Raw genomic sequence first — 20447 nt, 5'->3', positions numbered from 1 at the left:
CAGAACGTCACACCCATGGACATGGATGGGACGATATACGGGATGGGATTTTGCAGTAGGGCGTCCAGTTGTAGGTCCACTCCCGCCTGAAGGTCACCACGGCGGAGGAACCCCGCTTGGTTTCCTCGATTCCTCTCATATGGTCAAATGGATGGGCTGGGCTCTTTTGCGACTTTAACCGCACCGTTTACCAGAAGAGCAAGACGAATCTTCGATTCGGTACGCCCACGCAGCGAAGTATTGTGGTAAATTTGTGTTTTTTTCCTCACTATTGGGGCGGAGTTTTCCTCGGGTAGGCACCCGGTTCTCTGAAAATGTCAGCATGGGCGGAGCTTCGCCTGAAATAATGCATCATTTGGTGTTTTATTTGCGGCTTAGGGTGGAACAAACCGCCTGAAACTCTTACATTCCACATAGAAATATGGTAATTTGACTTTTTATGGGGTGTAATCCACTTTACTCTACAAATTATACGTACATGTTTCTATTCAAAATTTACCCTAAAACCATTACACTCTTTTTAGGGAAAAATTCAAAAATGTATAAAGTACACATTTCCATTCTTTATTCGCTGCAAGCAAGAGAATATATAGTTCAGCTTCTAAACTTCCTGGAATCGAAGCAGTTCAAAAAGTCAAGACAACCGTCAAAAAGTCAAAGGAAAAGTCGAAAACGTAAAAACCCCTTTGCTGGCCAACACAATGGATTTGGGCCACACTCACACCCGATCCCAATAAACCCAGAAACTCGCTCTTTTTTGACATAATTTTTAAGGCACCAAATGGCTCGCCATAAAGTTGTTTATTCGGATATAATCGGTTTGCTAGCGTAGGCAGTTACCTGAATCTCCAGCTCTACCTCCCCAGAAGAGAGAGCTGGAACGGAACCCAGGATCCTAACCGTCATAAAATGCCCATCAGCGTCTTCACTGCCATCTTCACTTCCTTTCCGCATGCACACACATTTTTTCGGGAACTTTGCCAGGATCTTATGTACATCCTTTTCATATGCTAGCTGCGATTTCACGCTCGCTGATCGCAGCGCTATTTTTTCCGACATTTCCGTATCCTTCCAGCGAAAGATGCCCGATTTTACGATCCACTGATCAGGAGATAATGGATTTCGCGTTTGTTCGGTAATGGCGATGATTGCGGTTTTATATGCGCATTATTTGTATAGGTGTCGTGTGGCTGCCAAAAATATTCGTGGCAATAAAAAATAAATAAAATAAATTAATAAATTAGGCTTCTTTTGATTTATAGGATGAAACTAGTGGGCTTGTTAGGTGTTTGGATACAACTTTTTTCTCTGGAAAAGTCTAGGAACTTAGCAATACATTTACAGAAAATGATTAAATAAATATTAAGTACTAATTTACTTAGTTGCAATGAAGTAAGTAGCCTTGAATTGGTAGTTTAAACATTAAATTGGGCAACTCATAAACCGAATCAATGATCTGCATATATGTTTCGAGATGTTTTCTGTCTGGCCAGGATTGCATTATCTTTTGATATTTTGGCCATGGTAATTGCGATTACAAGGCTGGCAGACGTTCCTGGAAAACTCTCAGTTTTCCTTTGAAATCCTGCCCCGATAAAGAACTGGAGGAGCCAACTGCTAGCAGCTTCCCGAAAGAAGACAAGATACCCACTTCCACCATCCTCCATCCAGCATCCACCATCCAGCATCTACCATTGCGCAATGGGGCGAGCTCTTCATGCTCCGGCACCCATCGCTCTCCATCAAAGTGGGCATGCAAATGAGCCCTTGCGTCTGCCATACGTTCTCCTCGAGAGGATTGGGTCGGAGGGTCGCCTGCTCCAGATGATGTGGGTTGGTGTGGCTGCCACCAGCCGCTGTTCTGTTTGATTAAGCGGAAATTAAGTGTGCGTTTCGGTCGCAGCCTCCCAATTCGCCATGCCCTGGCTTTTTATCGTGAACTGCAGCACATATTTTTTATGTTTCCCGATCGATTTGGAGTCTCACAATTTTTGGGCAAGTTTTTTGCTGCTGTTTGCTTCTTCAGGTCAAATTTGTAGTTCTTATTAATATGGTTGGGAATTACGCCCAATTAAGTTCAATGGGAATTGAAGTTAGCCAAAACCTTAAGTTATCTAGTTTAGTTTTTTAACAATTCGATTCACATCCTCTATATTATAAACCCGAAGAATCTTTTGTACTAATGTATTAATAATCACTGGCTCTGGAGTCCATTTTCCATTGGCGATGCATTTTTTAATAGAAAACGCAGCCCAGAGCCAGTGATTAATGAAACAATTGAATAATTATACCCGTTACTCGTAGAGTAAAAGGGTATACTAGATTCGTTGAAAAGTATGTAACAGGCAGAAGGAAGGGTTTCCGACCATATAAAGTATATATATTCTTGATCAGGACCAATAGCCGAGTCGATATGACCATGTCCGTCTGTCCGTCTGTCCGTCTGTCTGTCCGTCCGTATGAACGCTGTGATCTCAGGAACTACAAAAGCTAGAAAGTTGAGATTAAGCATACAGACTCCAGAGACATAGACGCAGCGCAAGTTTGTCGATTCATGTTGCCACGCCCACTCTAACGCCCACAAACCGCCCAAAACTGCCACGCCCACACTTTTGAAAAATGTTTTGATATTTTTTCATTTTTGTATTGGTCTTGTAAATTTCTATTGATTTGCCAAAAAACTTTTTGCCACGCCCACTCTAACGCCCACAAACCGCCCAAAGCTGCTACGCCCACACTTTTGAAAAATGTTTTGATATTTTTTCATTTTTGTATTAGTCTTGTAAATTTCTATCGATTTGCCAAAAAACTTTTTGCCCCGCCCACTATAACGCCTACAAACCGCCAAAAACTGTGTTTAAGACTCTCCTTCTCCCTTCCACTAGCTGAGTAACGGGTATCAGATAGTCGGGGAACTCGACTATAGCGTTCTCTCTTGTTTTATTTAAATTCGCATACATCCGATGCAAACCGTGGCGAATGGACAAACGCCGCCGAAGAGAAGATCCAAGATCTCCAAATCCAAATCGAGATTCCATAGAAACACTCGAGATGTGAGAAAAACGCCACCTACTTTGTGGACTCTACGCAGAGCCAACTAATGATGTTCTTCGCTGGATATACGAGTTTAGGATCGATCCGCGATCAAAGCTGATCGACTACAAAGCAGGGCAATTACAAATCGGGGAACTGGACAACAGGTTGCTGGTGGCTGAAGATGGGAAATGTGGATGTGGCTGTGGCTGTGGAAGGAGATGGAACCATTCGACGAACCCGGCCGGAAAACATATTAATCTTGTTGACGTCGCGGCCTCGTCACTTTCTTCGCCATGTCGAGGGCCCAGGTGTTTGATCTCGACCTGATGCTCCGATGCTCTGGTGCTCCGATGCTCCGATGGTGAGGCCGATCTTCTGTTGGACAAAGATGGGTTGCGCCTACCTTTGCGCCTTCTGTTTAATGATCAATTTGTTGGCCTCCGTCTCAGATGTGTGCCGACAACGTTTAGCAGCCGATTGGCCCGGGATTGGTTTGTTTGTGCCCCGAGCTGCGTTTGTTGTGCCCCAGGCTAATGAGTTTCTCGAAAGTGGGTGTATGTGGCAGGGGCTCCCCTTTTTGCCCTGGGACACTTGCTGCATGATCGGCGAAAAGTCAGCCAGACTCTGCGACGTCGAAGTACACAGGAAGATAATCCTACTGAGGGGTTTTCAAATATCGAAGTACACAGAAAGATAATCATACTAAGGGGTATTCAAATATCGAACTACACAGGAAGATAATTTTACTGAGGGGTATTCAAATATCAAAATACATAGGAAGATAATCATACTGAGGGGTATTTAAAAATCAAAATACACAAGAAGATTATCATACTAAGGGGTATGTAAATATCGAAATACACAGGAAGATATGTAAATATCGAAATACACATGAAGATAATAAACAAGAGTAATAATATTATTTATTATTAAATAAAGACCATCTCCATTCCCACTTTAATTCGTTAATTAAGGTACTAAACTATATATTCCTGAACAACTAAAGACTTCCTTACTTTGCTTAAGATCACTATGGCACACTATATCAGTATATCAATATGAACCCTTTCTGCTAAGTGTTTTCCCTGAGTGCATGACGAATGTCATGTGGTCGTAGTGCCAAAACCAAACGATTGTGGGCAGGGGCGCGAAGTTCCCGCCGATTGCGATCGATGGAAGGATGCGATGAGAGATGCTAATTTGAGGACAAAGGAGTTCTGCGGAAGCCAGCTCGCGACCCACAAACAACTAATGCCTTCAATTAGCCCGGCTAAACTGCTACCAGGAGCAAGGGTTAATCGCCCGGAGATCGCAGATCGGGAAAGGCCCTCAGCTTTTCGCCCCCTTTTCTTTTTTAGAGTGGGCGTGGGCTGCGTTAAGCCGCAGCATTTTTACGATGACTACCTGGATGTGGACTTGGCTTGGCTTGTCACACCCCCAAATGCCATGGCAAATCGTTTACAAATGTTGATCAATAAAACGACGGACTGTAATGCGATTATCCGCTATAATCGGGCGATCAGCACTCGAGAACTTTTCCAAAATATTTGAAAAAGTCAACTGGCGATCGGCGGGATCCAGGACGCGGGATGGCCAGGATCCAGGACCTAAGCTGGTGCGACTTTCCCTCTAATCTCGCACTTTGCCGCTATTTGTTTGCATGCTTTAGCGGGGATTGCGATTTACGAAAGGACTCCGGAGAAAACTCGCTCTGGGAGATTCAGAGATGGGATTCGCGATGGGATTCGGGATGGGATGGGATGGGATGGGCCGTGACCAGGAGCACTCTTTTGCGACTCGTATTTACTAAAACTTACTGCGGATTAGGAAAAAGTCAATCGCCGCCTGTCAGTCTGCCGAACGAGTGGAAATATTTGAGGATCAGCGCAGAAGCGTAGGATCAACTGAGGGCTTAGGATTTGAGCCAGAAACAAAGATTAATGGAGGAATTTAAAGTAAATTAAGTAGTATATATGGAATATGACACTACACAAGTATTTACAACATTTAAAAAAATGAGAGTCACATAAATTGGTCTTTAAAAGACGCCATTTATTATTGCATTAGGTATGAATAATGCGATTTTCCTTACAATCTGAATACTTGGACTTGCTAACTGAGGATAATATACGACGCCCCAAGAAGTGGCATGCCACGGCATGTTAAGATATTCCTGCCAGAATTCCCTAATTTCTGAAAATCATGGCTCTAAATAGTTCATTATCTAAGCATCCCGTAGAGCGTTCAACGGGAAGTTCCTTCTGTGGGCCGTGGACATGCAGATTCGATGCACACCACAGCATCCAACGAAACAGAAAAAGGAACCACTATGCCAAAGGGCCTGATAAAGACATTAGGGCCAGGGAACGTGAAACAATCAAGGCCGTTCCAATGTGTGACAACAGACCATATTACGTTCGGCCAAAGCGAATCGATTGCCAAACACAAACAGCGGCAGAAACTGCGAGAGGATAGGCTGGAAAAGTACCCTAGAATTCTGAGCACTGTTACTTTTATGCTCGATGCTGGTTCGATGCTGATTCGATGCTGGTTCGATGCTGATTCGATACTGTTCAATCAAATGTACGTGATAAATGGCATGGCAATATGAATTATTTCTGATTCAAATACTCATTTTATTATAAATATATAACTATAACTACACTTTATTACCCTACAGTTGCATGGTATACTAAAGTTTATAGCCTGGCAATAAAAGAAATGCATGCGAAGTGTTGCGCAACTTTCGCCGGTGTTTTCAATCTTAGGGAAAGGTCAAATGAACACAGCAAATATTAATAACACATTTTTAAAGCAGTTTGAAAGGAAGAATATTTACTGAATATTTACTTTATTAATATTAAAAATGATTTGATTAAATAAAGTTAAATAGGAATTCCCTTTGGCACTATATTACCTTGGCGTATATTTAAATTATTTACAATTTGTTGACAGGATCATAATTAAGGATCATAAATAAAGCAGGGCTTGAAAGCACATGCTCACCTTCAAAGATTTTGAGTTTGAAATTAAAACAAGTAGTATATAAAGCTAGTGAAACGCTAGTGAATTTGATCGTAGGAAACGCACAATGTATGCATTGTGTTCATCGATTATATAGCCATTTGTCTGCATCGATTGAGCGCACGAGCCTCTCGAAGCAGGTCCTCCAAATCAGATGTGATTCGAGTCGAGTCCTGTGTAGTCTTGGAGATGTACGAAGGCTCGCAGGTACGAAGGATCCGCTGGCGAAAGTTGACGATCGCGAGGAGGATTTTCATTCATAGCACCCTGGGTGGCATCGTAAAAAGTCTCTTAGCATCCTTATTCATTGCACGGATGTGTCTTCATTTTCCCGCTGGCTGATTCGTGATTCGTAGAAATGCGAGCGAAGCTGACTCGCAGCGTTTATGGCAGCGATGCCTCCTACTGTTTCCAGGACCTTTCTCGACCCAAAGTGGCGATCCTGTTGCAGGATCTCAGGCGATCCTTGCCAAGCGTTGATAGCGCGAAATTAGCGTTATATGAGTTGCCTATTCAGCGCTCATTGTCCTGCCAAATTGTGAAATCAACGAGCATCAAATCGGAAAGTGGGTATCGATTGCGAATTGAGGCGCCTTTCCATTCGATTCGAGTTGCATGTGCTTGCGATAATTGAATTATCACAGGATCACAGGCCATGGACTCAAGGTCATCGGGGACATTTGCTATCCTGCCAGGCGAAAATGTAGGCACTCCATACTGGGTGCCTCGTACTGCGAACTCCTCCCGTTGGGTTTGCTTAACCAAACGCCCAACGGGCAGCCGCACCGAGCAGTAGAAACCCAACCTTTGTTGCCTTGCGGCCTCCGTTGTCCTTGATCTGCATCTGGATGTGGACAGGGATAGGGATCCTGGCGAGGAGGATGCGCATTGGTCACGTCTCTGTGGGCCAATTTGCTCGCTGGCGTTTCCAGCGCATTTGGGGTGGGGTCCATCATTAATTCTTGCAACACTTGGCGCTCTCCATTGTTCGCGGCTTTCGGGTTTTCGTTGTTATCCCGCTCGGCGCTTTCTTTTCTTTGCCAGCGGTTTTATTTAACTTCTTTTCGAGGGTCTTTGTTGCGTGAAATTCCATAATTAATCAAACCCACGAGGGGCCATAGAATCGATGTTGTAGGGCTGAGCAGCGGAGCATAATGGTTGCCAAAGCATGACAAGGATGTGGTCATGGTAAGGATGTCTGAAGCCACTTGGTTGAATGTTTAATTGGAAAGTGAGCTGTTGTTAGGTTATTGCAACATTTTCGAAGTTATATACATCTGTGTATGAATGCCTTTTTTATCCAAAGTGTTCGTTACTTTTTGTTTTCTATATAATATATCTAAGTTTCTGATCTCGATGTGTCAAAAAGAACATCCAACAGAAGCACAATTTTTAAATATTTTTTAACAGCTTATAACCGATAGTTCTGATCACTTTTTCATTTAAATAATTTCAATGTAAAATGACAACCCTTGTTGACCGTTTCCGAAAGCCACAAATAACTGAGAGAAAAGGGGCTACTCGCGTGCCAATATAAATGAAAGCCATAATTAGGTATCAATAAAGGATATATTACGCTTGTAAAGAGTGTTAAACGCGTACTCGATAGCATTATGGGTTCCAGTGAATATCTAATTTGATTTCCGGGGTCAAGTGGAACCCCAATGAATATCTCAGGTGAGTGTAAACCAAGCCCCTCCCAACAGGACGATCATTCCATTCAGTACTCGCTTATCCTTGTAACGAGGTATCGATAAAGGATATGCTACGCGTAAAGTGCATGATGCCATTAGGTCCACCACTTGATGCGGTAATTAATTTCCGGAAACAAGTGGAACCATAGGATTTGAATGGAAAGCCCAGGATCGCCAGCAGTATGAGCAAGGGCTTCCCTTGCTCCCGTACTTGCTCCCCATCCAAAGTTCTCTGCCCATTCCACGGTGCTCTCCCAGCTGAGACGCCCCTTCGGTGACGAGCGAGATGGGTGCTATATGGGTCGATGTCGATGTGGAAGTCGGTGTGTGAGCCAGAGCGAGAGGCAGTTGTGGAGAGCGCTGCGATTGGTCCGCGTGGTGGTTACCTGCCAAGTGGCAGTGGGATATGGCCGACGTCTCTGGGCCGGGGCTTCACAGAAAGGCAACGATCTTGGCCGGCGTTCGGATGGTGAAGTCAGTCAGGCACAGACAGCGCAACGAGCCACACCGCATCTCGTCCTCGTTCTCGTCTTCGCCATCGCCTTCGCCTCCGTTTCATCTTTCTTATCGAGATTGCGTACTAAGATACACAGATATTCGAGCTGCAACTAATCGGTTAATCAGCTAACTAGCAACGCTTACTTATGACTTTGACAAAGTGCGCAGCCATTGTCCAGAACTAAAGTGATAATCAAGTGATATAAGATATACGAACTTCAAGACTGAGTTACCGCCGGTTTTGTGCCGGGACAGCTTTACGCATCTTGGAGCTCCAGAAACTATGACCGTAACCGCCTTCGCTGCCGCAATGCACAGACCCTTCTTCAATGGATATTCTACCATGCAAGGTGAGTGTCTATCTATTTGATATATCATCCAGATTGTTCTGAGCAGTCACTTTAGGATCTGGGGTTTCTCAAATTAACATACACACATCTTTGGATTTACAAAGAACTTATTGGGGATGTGCTTAAATTACTTTAAATTCAATTCAAATATTACTTACTCACATTATAATCTAAAACTTAAAGTTCCTTAACCAATCTTCTAAAGCATCGTCTTATAAATCTGCAGTATCTAGTTGATCATTTCCATATATCTCCCTTTCTAAAATGACTGCTCAAAAGCCGCTAAAGATCACAGTTTGGACCAAGGCCGTCGGCTACTCTCTAATGGCCATTAGTTGCCCGGCGGGAGAGTCGCGCGCCTCTGACCTTCGACCTTAGCTCCGAGTTTCCCTCTTCCCGGGAAGTCAACTCCGGTCGAAGAAGGTGTCGTAAATCAAGTGACACGCGCTCCGCGCTACCTAGCAAATTGGAAAAGCCTGTCTAAATTTCCATTTCCTCATTCCATTCCATTCCAGACATGAACAGCGGCCAGGGGCGCGTCAATCAACTAGGTGGAGTTTTCATCAACGGTCGTCCTTTGCCCAACAACATCCGTCTCAAGATCGTCGAGATGGCCGCCGATGGCATTCGGCCCTGTGTGATCTCCCGACAGCTGCGCGTGTCCCACGGATGCGTTTCAAAGATCCTGAATCGCTATCAGGAGACTGGCTCCATCAGGCCAGGAGTGATTGGTGGCTCCAAGCCGAGGATTGCCACGCCCGAGATCGAGAATCGCATTGAGGAGTACAAGCGCAGTAGTCCGGGCATGTTCTCGTGGGAGATCAGGGAGAAGCTGATCCGCGAGGGAGTCTGCGACAGGAGCACAGCACCCTCTGTCTCCGCCATATCGCGCCTGGTGCGTGGCCGAGATGCTCCACTGGACACCGATTTGTCCTCTGCCTCTGGATCTCCAGCTGGTGATGGCACCAAGGCGTCCAGTTCCTGCGGCTCGGATGTCTCCGGCGGCCATCACAACAACGGCAAGCCCTCCGACGAGGACATCTCCGACTGTGAAAGTGAGCCGGGTATCGCCTTGAAGCGCAAGCAACGCCGCTGCCGCACCACCTTTTCCGCCTCCCAGTTGGACGAACTGGAGCGCGCCTTCGAACGCACCCAGTATCCTGATATCTACACCCGTGAGGAGCTGGCCCAGCGCACCAATCTCACGGAGGCACGCATCCAGGTGTGGTTCAGCAATCGGCGTGCTCGTCTCCGCAAGCAGCACACCTCGGTCTCGGGCGGAGCACCTGGCGGAGCAGCTGCCTCAGTGAGCCATGTGGCCACATCCAGCTCCCTGCCCAGTGTGGTATCAAGCGTGTCCAGCATGGCTCCGCTGGCCATGATGCCGGGCACCCTGGATCCGGCCACCGTGTACCAGCAGCAGTACGATTTCTACGGCAGCCACGCCAACATATCCGTATCCGCCGCAGCTCCAATGGCCAGCAGCAACCTGTCGCCCGGAATCACCACCACTCCGCCGCATCACCATCAGTTCTACAATCCCAGCGCCAACACAGCCAGCTACATAATGCCGGGGGAGAATGGCAACACCACACCCACCGGAAACATCATCGTCTCCAGCTATGACACGCAGTTGGGTTCTGTTTACGGCACCGAAACGGAAGCCCACCAAACGATGCCACGTAACGAGAGCCCCAACGAGTCCGTGTCCTCCGCCTTTGGCCAACTGCCACCCACGCCCAACAGCCTCTCCGCTGTGGTGAGCGGAGCTGGAGTGACCTCCAGTGGGGGCCACTCGGGAGCCGATGCCTCGCAGTCGCTGGCCAATGCCAGTGCTGGAAGTGAGGAGCTATCGGCCGCCCTGAAGGTGGAATCGGTGGACCTGGTCGCGGCCAGTCAGTCGCAGTTGTACGGCGGCTGGAGCTCCATGCAGGCACTGCGCCCCAATGCGCCACTCTCGCCGGAGGACTCGTTGAACTCCACCAGCTCGACCAGCCACGCGCTGGATGTCACCGCCCACCAGATGTTCCATCCGTATCAGCATACGCCGCAGTATGCATCGTATCCGGCACCCGGCCACGCCCACTCGCATCACGGACATCCCCATGCGCCGCATCCGCACGCACATCCGCATCCGCAGTACGCGGGCGCACATCCGCACTATCCGCCGCCCAGTTCGTCGGCGCACTTCATGCCGCAGAACTTCAATGCCGCCGCCTTTCCTTCGCCCTCGAAGGTCAACTACACAACGATGCCGCCACAGCCGTTCTACCCCACCTGGTACTAGAATCGGAGATCCTCCTACGGATCCTCCACCTCCTCCTCCAGGAGCAGGAGCAGGTGTCGCCAAAGATGTACATATAGATGTTCGCAGGGGACGAAAAAATAAAAATAACATTTTCTTTGTGTGGAGCAGTACAGACATTTTCCGTTTGGGAAAACCGCTGACAGACTCGCTCCCAAACAAATATAGTTCCAATCCGTAGAAATAAGCCTAGGACATAGCACCAACTTAAGATTAGAGTTTAAGATGAGTAGCCTAAGTAGAGCAAGTGCCTTTAAATAAAAATATCTATGCTAATTTACAACGTACGCCATGATCTTTCACTCGAAACGCTGGCCATTCAGCAGCCTTGACACGCTTCCGTACGCAGCGGGAAATGGGAAATGGGAAATCCTCTGGGCCATTAGAGCCTTTAAGTAGCTGCGCATTCCACGGACCCCGGCTGGAGATCTCAACAGTCGCCCCGGGTGAGAGATTCCTGCTCTCGGAACTGCAGATCACGCTGTGAGCGAAGATCGTATAGATCGTATAGTTTCCGGAAAAAGAGAAAACTCCCGAAAGGTCAGACGTTCCATCAACATAGCGAAGACAACTCCAACCAAGGTGTTAATTGCCCCCTCGATTCCATCGAATGGAGTGTTGCCCTGCGGAGTAATTGCCCTCGTTTCCTCGACTTACCTCAAATTCACACCTCATCCTCGGGGATCTGCCTACCCATTCTACGTGTCCGAGAGATCCGAGCGATGGCAATTAATGAAGTCATTATCCTTGAATCCTCACCTCCATCTCCAGACAGCTCAGACAGCCTAAGGCACTGGCTCTATTATTTTAATCTAGAAAGAGCTCCTAATCGCTGTTTGTTTATCTCTGGCCAGCGACGGCAAAAGTAAATATTGACTTTACAATCGACTTAGGAGTTGGCAAAGGACTTTCCAGGTAGAGTGCAAGATTTGCAAGATCGCATAGATTGCACAAAAGCCATTTAGATCTGAGATCTTTCTGAAACCATAATCTCCTGACTTGAGACCTTGTTAACAGCCATTCTACCATCTTTAGACACAGAATGTAATGCCAATTTAATAGCGCCCAACATGGCCAACTGGGTTAATAAACCAATTACGATTTTAATTCGCTGCCCACTGAGATGGGTTGAAAATTCCCATTTTCAGCCACAGTAGCTGAGAAGAAAGCTTCGATCGGCGAATCATTAAATTCAAAATATTACGCATTAATTTTCGGTAGCGATATAAAATTACCCAGCAAAGCTGCTAGAAGAAAAGCTCGACGAGGTAACCTCCAAAAACTGAGGGGCTTCTGTGGCGATAATGGAACTTATGGTTACCCGGAGATCATGGACATATGCCGATCTCCCTGCAGTGGCAGTGGCACTATGCCCTCCCCAAAAGGCCGTGATTAATGAGCTGACAAAGTGTTGAACATCAAAGGCAGGGAAAACAGTAATTTACAACGACGCAACGCGACTCGAGATGAAATTTAATTTAATTTTTTTATTAATTGTTGCTGGGCATCTGATCGAGATCGAGATCGAGACTGAGATTGAGATCGAAATCTACCTGCTGATCCGATGATGAACCAATAAACCCAGGCGTTGCCTGGCACATAAGCAGCGCAAAACCTCAAAATATTTACTCGACAGCAAGGTGGACTAACCCAAAATAGGGATTTGCGAGCGATTTGCGAATCAAAAATTTCCAGTTCCAGGAGGTGTCCTTAAGATTGCGAAAGGATTTGTAGCATCAGTGGCTGGCTGTCCCGCTCGCACTCACACTCGCACTCCCTTCTCGCGCAGCCAGGATTAGGCCGTTTCGGAAATAATCCTTTGCTGCCAGGAAGAATGCAGTAAACGGCGCACAGCCCTTCGGACCAGGTCAACTCGTTTTCGGCCCGTTTACGTTTACGATGGTGCCATAAACTTTTATTTGCTGTCATTCTTCGTCCTCGTGCGCGGAGCGCATCGCTCAGCCGGGACACGAACCCCTTTCCTCGCAGGATAATGGCTCCTTTCGCAGGCAAGAGTTAAGCCAGCCGCGTAGGAAAGGCTTAGCTTTCAGTCACTCAGTCAGTCCAGCCGAGTCAAAGTCAGGTAGAGGATGTACTTCGTGCTAGGTAGAGGTAGAGTCCTTTCTCCGCTCCTTTCGAACTGCTGCGATAATCCCTGCTAATGAGGTGTCCTGTGCAAAGCAGAGCTCTGGGCATCGCGCTATGCGAGGCGGATGAGAGTCTATAAGTCAAGGATAATAATGGCATGTAGGCGGATTGCGCAGATTGTAACGAAGCGCTCCAAATGAATGAAGCAATGAATTAAAAATTGTTTAAAATTATGTCACTGCAGAGGTCGTAATACCATAAAAATATATTTAGATATATTTAGATATGGACAAAGAAATGGATCTATTAATTTGGTAATTTAAAAAATACATTCTAAATACGTAAGATAACTTTTAGACTACACATTTTCCATTGATTACATATATTATTAACAATTGCTTATCTTAACAAGAGAGAATATACACATAATCGTGGATTTTATTTTTCAAACTCCTAATTATTACTCTCAATTAATTAAGGTGAAGAAAATAAGAAAACATTTAATTGTTCTTAAACTTATTTAATAAAATTGTTTTAAAACTTATGTAATAGAATGGTTGTAAAACGTATTTAGTCGATTTGCATAAGAATTACCTAATAACCTAGGTCTTTCAGATAGCTCTCTTACATTTTAAGGGTAATAAGAAAGTTTTAATAAAAAAATCCGTATTAACTTTAAACCAAGTGTTTGGGAAACGTTGAATTTGAATCACTTATTCATAGAGATGCATTTTGTAGTTCTGCTCTCAAATCAACACACATTAAAAACTGATTGAGATATTGGGATTGTAGTATCTACAACCCTCTGAGACCATTTGTCAGCTTTGTTAGCTACACTGGCACACCACGATCCGTCCAAACAGATTCCAGCCGTATTGGCAAACATTTCGGTTGGGCCAACTACTCGTACTGTGAACGCTGTCAACGCCGATGTAGGAGGAGATCGGAGAAGAGGCTGTAATGTGTGCATATTGGGCGAGTCCTTGGCTCGTCCAAGGATAACGCGAGCTATCCCACTGACTTGCAGCGGACTGGGAGTCGAGCGCATGCTGTTAGCGCACAAATTGATTTGTCAAATCGGGGCGCACAAGGACATTGCCATCATTAACGATGATTGCTCGAGGACCCTAGGACCCTAGGATGCGTATCCGGCCGAAGGTCGTTGCGCAGTCGGTGCCAAGTTTGGCCATTGTCAACACTTTGCGTACCACCAACTGTTTCTGTTGCTGTTTCGCGCCATCTCTTTCGTTCGCCCTATATATGCGTCTCTTTCGACGGCGAAATGGTTGGAGTTTTATTAATAAACACCTTGCTGGCGGAGAAAACGGGATGGCTGCATAGCGTACTCGCTCTTTGATCTTTGGAAAAACAGTCGTAATCGATTTGGAATGCTTGGCGGGATCTGCTGCTCCTTGGCTGGCAACTTGTCAGCTTCCTTTTGGCATCCCTGCCCAGCAAGTGTCTTCTGTTTCTGGCCAAGTCGGCTGGCTGCTGAGCGGTTCCATCGCCCTCGGATCGGAGTGCCAAAGTTAACGTGGCCGGAACGGTTACGCTACTTTCCACCAATTAAGCGGAGCTGCCAATTTAAGTTGTATTGGCAGTCGGATATGCAAAAGATGATCGGCTGGTAGGGGGTCAATAAGGTAACTGCCTTTGTGGGCATTCCGTAACCTTGAATATTTTGTAAGGAAAGTAATCTTAAGGACGGGTAATATCTTACTCAACATATTGCCTTAGTCCTAGTTATACAACAAAAGGTTTCTAAGCACAAATGTGTAGATAGAATACATTTCTTAGAGTGTATGTAAGAATAATAGGTTTTCTAGGTGCTCTAACCCACTAGAGCCAAAATGTTCACTTAATAATAAGTGTTCTCACTTTCTTTATAAATGTAGTTTTATGCCTTTTAATAACTTCCCCTTTGAAATAAATACTATCTTTAAGCTCGATCTGCGCTTGTTGCATTTACCTTCCCAGCGGAGCAGGTGCCTCCACAGCCCCAACCGCCAAATTTCCCGCTCACACACAATAGCTCAAAGCCAATTTCATGAACAATTCGGGCAATATAAACCATCCAATTCAGCAGTTGGCCCAATCCAAATGGTAATGCGCTCGCCTCATGCCGACATTATTATTAATGATAAGCACAAGTCGGCCTTTCGCGGCGGCGGGGAAACAATGGAGAGCTCTTATGCACTGGGAGAAAAATATATTTTTTCTAAAAATGTATACATAAGTGTAACCTTCACAATTCTGTTTATTTTAAACTAGTTGCATAAGTGTTTCATTAACTGATTTTCTGTAATGTATATGATAATAAAATTACTTACATAAAATATCATTTTTAAAAATATTTTAGAATATAAGTGATACTAATATATTAAAAATGGATCTAAAAAGGTGATCTCTTGTTACCCCAAATAGTTTTCAATGCCCAATTCTCGCAGTTCGATTTCGATTTTCGATGTAGGAAAAGCGCTGGGTTCTGCTCTTATCGCCGCGTTTCTGCGGGGGAACTGGCATATTAATGGTTCATTACGGTGACCCGCTGGCCCGATCCGCTCTCGACCTGGCCAGCACATGGACACGGAGGCGGACGTGGATATGGACTTGGGTGCACCGCCCAGCTAGCAGCCTCAGTGGCAGCTCCTTGTGGACGCGGTTCGCTTGGGGTTTCGATGGCTTTGTTTTGTGCCGGTACTGTGGGGACTTGCACTGACGCCTGGCGTGACGGTTTTAATTTTATTTTATTATTATGTATGTATATGGTGGCGCAGGGTGCTTGCAATGCCCGGCAGTCCATAGCCACCTCTATTCACCCTACCTAGCCTCACCCCCGCCCGAAGTTGGGCATTTTATCATGAACTTGTTTTTATGGCCGGGTCTTGGCGAGCTGCCTCGTAATTAGTTGTGGTGCTCCTGCGGCAGCGCCATCTAGCGGCCGTGGCGGGAGTAACGAACGACATTGCCCGACATTTTCAGGCCCCAAAGCTAATGAAGCAACAGCCCCAAGCCCACCTATTCCCCCCTATTTCCCCCCCACTAGATGCCGCAGACTTTCGGGCTTCATGGACGCGTGCAAATTCCATTGAAAAAGAAGTTTAACTCCGCTTTTATTCCTCGACCTCCTGCTTTTTATCTGCATTGGCCTGGCAATTTACGTGGTTCGTATTTTGTTTCTTGACTTCTTTGTATTGCCTTGCAGTTCCGCTGAGTTTCCTCCACACCGCACACAATGTGGAAAGTTGAAGTTGCGGCGGCAGCCACTAATTTTGCATGCGGAAATTGGAGTTTGACATGTGCCCATGAGGGCTTTGGTTATATTATGGGAGTGTGGTATGTAAATTACAGCCAAGCTTAAACTTTTAAAGAAGCACTTCAATTCAAAGTTGAATTCAATTTGAGTTACGAATATATATTTTATATGTTACTTACATATATCTCTAATAGGCAGTTTGGATGAATATAAATCAATATAGCATTTTAAAATCTTTATTGAAACCCTTCGTGTTCTTCAGTAATGGACCCTTAAGATAGTAAGAGTAGTAAATATATACCATATATAGAATATATATTCAGAAAACCGCTGACCGGCAACGACGAAGCTCCGGCTTCTTCTCCTCCAGCGTGTCCACGCCGAATCCATGCCACAGTGTGTCCGGCGGTTTGCTCCATCGTACGAAGTAGGTTTTATGAACGGCAACCAGCTGGGACTTGGACTTGCTTCTGGTGTCCAAGCGCCGGCGGAAGGGCCAGAGGAACCAGTGGAGTGGTCCTCGACTCGCGGGAGGCACCTGCAGCTGTCCGGAAGCCAATGATTGGATCGTCTCCAGCTGCAGCGTGGGATGCGGCTGCTCCACTATCACGGAAGCTGCCTGAGGACCCCGCCTTGGTGTATTGGTAGTGGTTAACCCGGTAGTGGAATCAAAGACCTCCATCTTGTCCGGATTTTTTATCGACCAGGGCTGCAGGCAGCTGGACTGTGGCGGAGATGACTTCTCATCCGATTCCTCTGGAATGGGAGAAACGCGACTGCCACGGTTGCATTTGAAGCAACGCGAAATCTTGGACTTTGAAGGAGGCGGAGAAGGATCTGGTGGCGGCATTTTAACCAGGATGAAGTGGTCATTTAACAGACAGACATCCGACACCTTCTCGTACTTCGGCTCTTCGCCGAAGAAGGCATCCAAGTCGACGTTCTGCTGGTAGATGCGGTAATCCTCTCCAAAACGATTCGGCTGCTCCTGCTCCGGTCTCAAAAGGCTGGATTTGAGGCATGTTCCGAAAGTCTGGGCAGGAAGAGGAGGCCCAGAGACAATCCTTACGGGGGACTGGTTCATGAGGCTGCGGCGCAGCAAGAGGAGCCTAGCGAAGATAGGACCACGAAGGTGCAAGGACATCCTGGCTCAGTTCTATACAAGCAGGCCTGCCAAAAGTTGAGATGAGAGAGTCATTTTAAAAAGTTATTAGCGGTAAATGAGGGGAGTTCACTAAGGGTAATACTATAGCATACTTTCAGGCTAGTGCTAAAATTCAACCAAACCTCTAACTAACAACAAAGTTTAATCTTGAGCATTGGGCTCATATTTAATAAAACATAGTTTTATGCCTTGTGAAAAATATTTAGAATTAACCTACTCAATTTTGAATAATAATTGAAAAATTCAATGACAGAAAAACTTTGTTACATATTTTCACATCCGTTACTGATCTCTTGCGCTTAAAGTGGGCCAAGTTTAGATTTGCTTTTGGATATAGGTTAGTCAAAATTGACTGGCGTTTTGCTTGTCGGACAGGCACATTATCCTTCGCTTGACTTTTGACACTGCACTTGGCCAAGAAACGGAGGAGCAAAGGAAGCGGCTGACAGGCGTCGAGAGTCCTTCGCCGGCTGGTTGCTCGAATCCGCTTGCAATGCCAACGGCAACAGCAACAACTGGCCGTATTTTATGCCCCACGAAAACAAAAGTTATATTTATTATTTTGACAGGTAAACAAATCACGAGCTCACCGCACTCACACAGACACACAGGCGGTGGGGCAAACAACGAAATGCAGGCAAGGAGACACTCACATTTTGACTTTACCCTATCCGGCGCGGTCTTCTTCTTGCTTCTTGCTTCCGGTTTCCGCTCTCCTTTCCGCTGCCAATTGGGCGTTGTTAGCCGCTTGGCTCACCAACGGCAACTGAAGCCGCCTTTCAGGCCGCCGTTGAATGCAGCGCAGCCACATGCGTGGCCAATTAAATACCCTTTCGACACGAGGCAGCATGAAATCTGCGTGCATTATGCTCAGCTGTAGTGCAAAGTCCTGAGACAAAAGATTGATTTTTAGATAGAAGTAGATGCTAAAGAAGGATTTAATAGATATAGAGTTGCAAGAGATATATGGATTAACATATGGATTGACATATTACCCTTATTTCTTTCTTAAACATATCTTACGAAATAAATTATGCTGAAATGTCATATTAAAAGCTTTAACGAGCGGGTATAGAGTATGTATGCTTCGGTTTTCCATCGTTCGTTAGCTTTCCATTTTTGTTTTGCATGTTAATGGAAGGACGTTCAGACGAATTGATGGTTGACAATTAGCAAAACATACCAAGTGCAATGTTTTTTAATACTCCAATATAGAACTTGTTACCTTAATGGAACATAGGAACCTAACAATAAGTGCTATTCAATGTCAAGGTTACATACGTCTAATATATCCTTTTTTCTTGTAACTTTGTTTCTTTTATATATTATTTTGGTTGCCTTTAGCACTGAAGTCGCGACACATACATATATAAAAAGTCGATTTGGTTGATAAAATTTCTTGTATCTTTTTGTCCCATAGTCCAACATAATTACTTCTTAAATTATCTATTTTTTCCTACAGAAAAGGATATGCGTTTTCATGGCCCAAGTAAGGCTCGTAAACATGGCGCATTAGTGACTATTTTCGACATGATTGAATTAGATATATTCCTGGTCTATTCCATAGGGCTATTACGCTGTTTGGGCCCGTCGATTCCTAACTCATTTCCCAACTAATTCAGGTGCCTGACATGGCGTATTGATTGTTAATGCACGCCACACCGATAAGTCAAATGAAAGCAGAACATCAGGGAGGTGGAATAGGGGAGAATATTAGAATGGAGCCAAACATGGAGACTAAACATTAAGCAACAAGCTGCCCCAAGTCGCATAGCCCCACCCATTAATCATGGGGAAGTACCTAATAGGCAGAAACTCTTTGTTTACTGCGGTTTGTGGTCATGATTATTTGAGTTATAGGCTAGGCGTTAAAGTCGCGATTGTTTTCTTTTTCAAATGGGGAACTAACATTCATCATAGGTATTCTTTATGTACTTGGAAATCATTACGTACATTACCTTTAAGTAATTTTTTAATTATGTATACAGACATGCACACAAAAGTGACAATGTTAACTAACAGTCTGCAAAGTGCAATTCTCGTTACTGTTGTTGTTTTCATACCATTTACTTCTAATGCAAATGGGTATGCTAGGCTTGTTAAAAATTAACTTATAGGTCATGCCCATTCGTCCGTAGAAACCTCGAAAATATGAAAATTTTTTAATTTAGGCTTGAAAGAAGTTTATTTATATTAAACAGTGGTGAGTGGAACTTTTCCATACTTAGTATGTAAACGAAGTAGTGGGTAACACATAGGCGACGCCCTTTTTCCTTATTTATGTTACTGTGGCTACTACTGTTTTGTTGGGATGTTTATTGCACTCGAAATTGACACCAATTATGTGAACGGGTCGTCGATCGCATGAAATTGAACGGAAAATGCGGGGACAGCCCTTAAATGACCTTCCCACTGATAATAAAACAACAAAATTAATATTTTCGAGTTGCCGAACTATAAGATACCTTATAACTTAACACAAATAATGTATTTTTTAATAAATCACATTGGTTTTAAAGTGGCGGCTGCGTCCCACCGAAAACGATTCCAAACCGTCCAGAACAAAACATTAAGATAAATCACTGGCTGTGACTGGTTCGTTAGCGGCCAAACGCTTCACAATGATTTAAACCTGAGCCTTGTTGAAGACCAAATCTCGTTCTTCTCAAGCAGATACAACGACCGACTAACTGCCCACCGTAATCGTCTCGCCCGGAGATTACAGGGGGCTATCCCAATTCGCAGGCTCAAAAGAAGACATTTTGGGCTGCTTCTAAGATGATAGTATGAATATATTATTTACCTGAAACCTCACTACTCGAAATTTGACCTATTCCTATATATTAAGATGAAAACAAATTATATTTTATAATTAAGAGATTATTTACTTAAGACAACATTTAGGTTAAAGGCTTTAATTGACCTGTTCCTGAATAATATTAAATAAAGATGTTAATTAATTTAAAAAACATCAATATATCCTAATATTGGAGAGTTATATATATAAATTACTTAATATTATGTAAATTTG

At 44.8% G+C, this 20447-nt stretch overlaps 2 protein-coding genes across 2 annotated transcripts; one reads left to right on the top strand and one right to left on the bottom strand.

Annotated features, from left to right (window-relative positions):
* The first annotated feature begins 8228 nt into the window (after nucleotides 1-8228).
* On the top strand, nucleotides 8229-11194 carry LOC6527350 (segmentation protein paired). Its single transcript, XM_002088406.4, has 2 exons — nucleotides 8229-8602; nucleotides 9118-11194. The coding sequence occupies exons 1-2, from the start codon at nucleotides 8536-8538 to the stop codon at nucleotides 10887-10889; spliced, it is 1839 nt and encodes a 612-aa protein (XP_002088442.1). The 5' UTR covers nucleotides 8229-8535; the 3' UTR covers nucleotides 10890-11194.
* A 5277-nt stretch (nucleotides 11195-16471) lies between these two features.
* Nucleotides 16472-18169, bottom strand: LOC6527349. The gene is made up of 2 exons (XM_002088405.3): nucleotides 18070-18169; nucleotides 16472-17421 (listed from the first exon to the last, which is right to left on the bottom strand). Exon 2 carries the CDS (start codon nucleotides 17393-17395, stop codon nucleotides 16571-16573), a length of 825 nt encoding a protein of 274 aa, XP_002088441.1. The 5' UTR covers nucleotides 17396-17421; nucleotides 18070-18169; the 3' UTR covers nucleotides 16472-16570.
* Between the last annotated feature and the right edge of the window lie 2278 nt (nucleotides 18170-20447).

Source organism: Drosophila yakuba, chromosome 2L (genome assembly GCF_016746365.2).
Source record: "Drosophila yakuba strain Tai18E2 chromosome 2L, Prin_Dyak_Tai18E2_2.1, whole genome shotgun sequence".
Classification (NCBI taxonomy): domain Eukaryota; kingdom Metazoa; phylum Arthropoda; class Insecta; order Diptera; family Drosophilidae; genus Drosophila; species Drosophila yakuba.
This window is presented reverse-complemented; position numbering and strand designations above follow the sequence as displayed.

Bases quoted from the DNA above. Each gene is read 5' to 3' on its own strand.
- LOC6527349 (XM_002088405.3), bottom strand. From the start codon at position 17,395: ATGTCCTTGCACCTTCGTGGTCCTATCTTCGCTAGGCTCCTCTTGCTG.
- LOC6527350 (XM_002088406.4), top strand. From the start codon at position 8,536: ATGACCGTAACCGCCTTCGCTGCCGCAATGCACAGACCCTTCTTCAAT. The intron at 8,603-9,117 runs GTGAGTGTCTAT...ATTCCATTCCAG, and splicing joins TGGATATTCTACCATGCAAG to ACATGAACAGCGGCCAGGGG.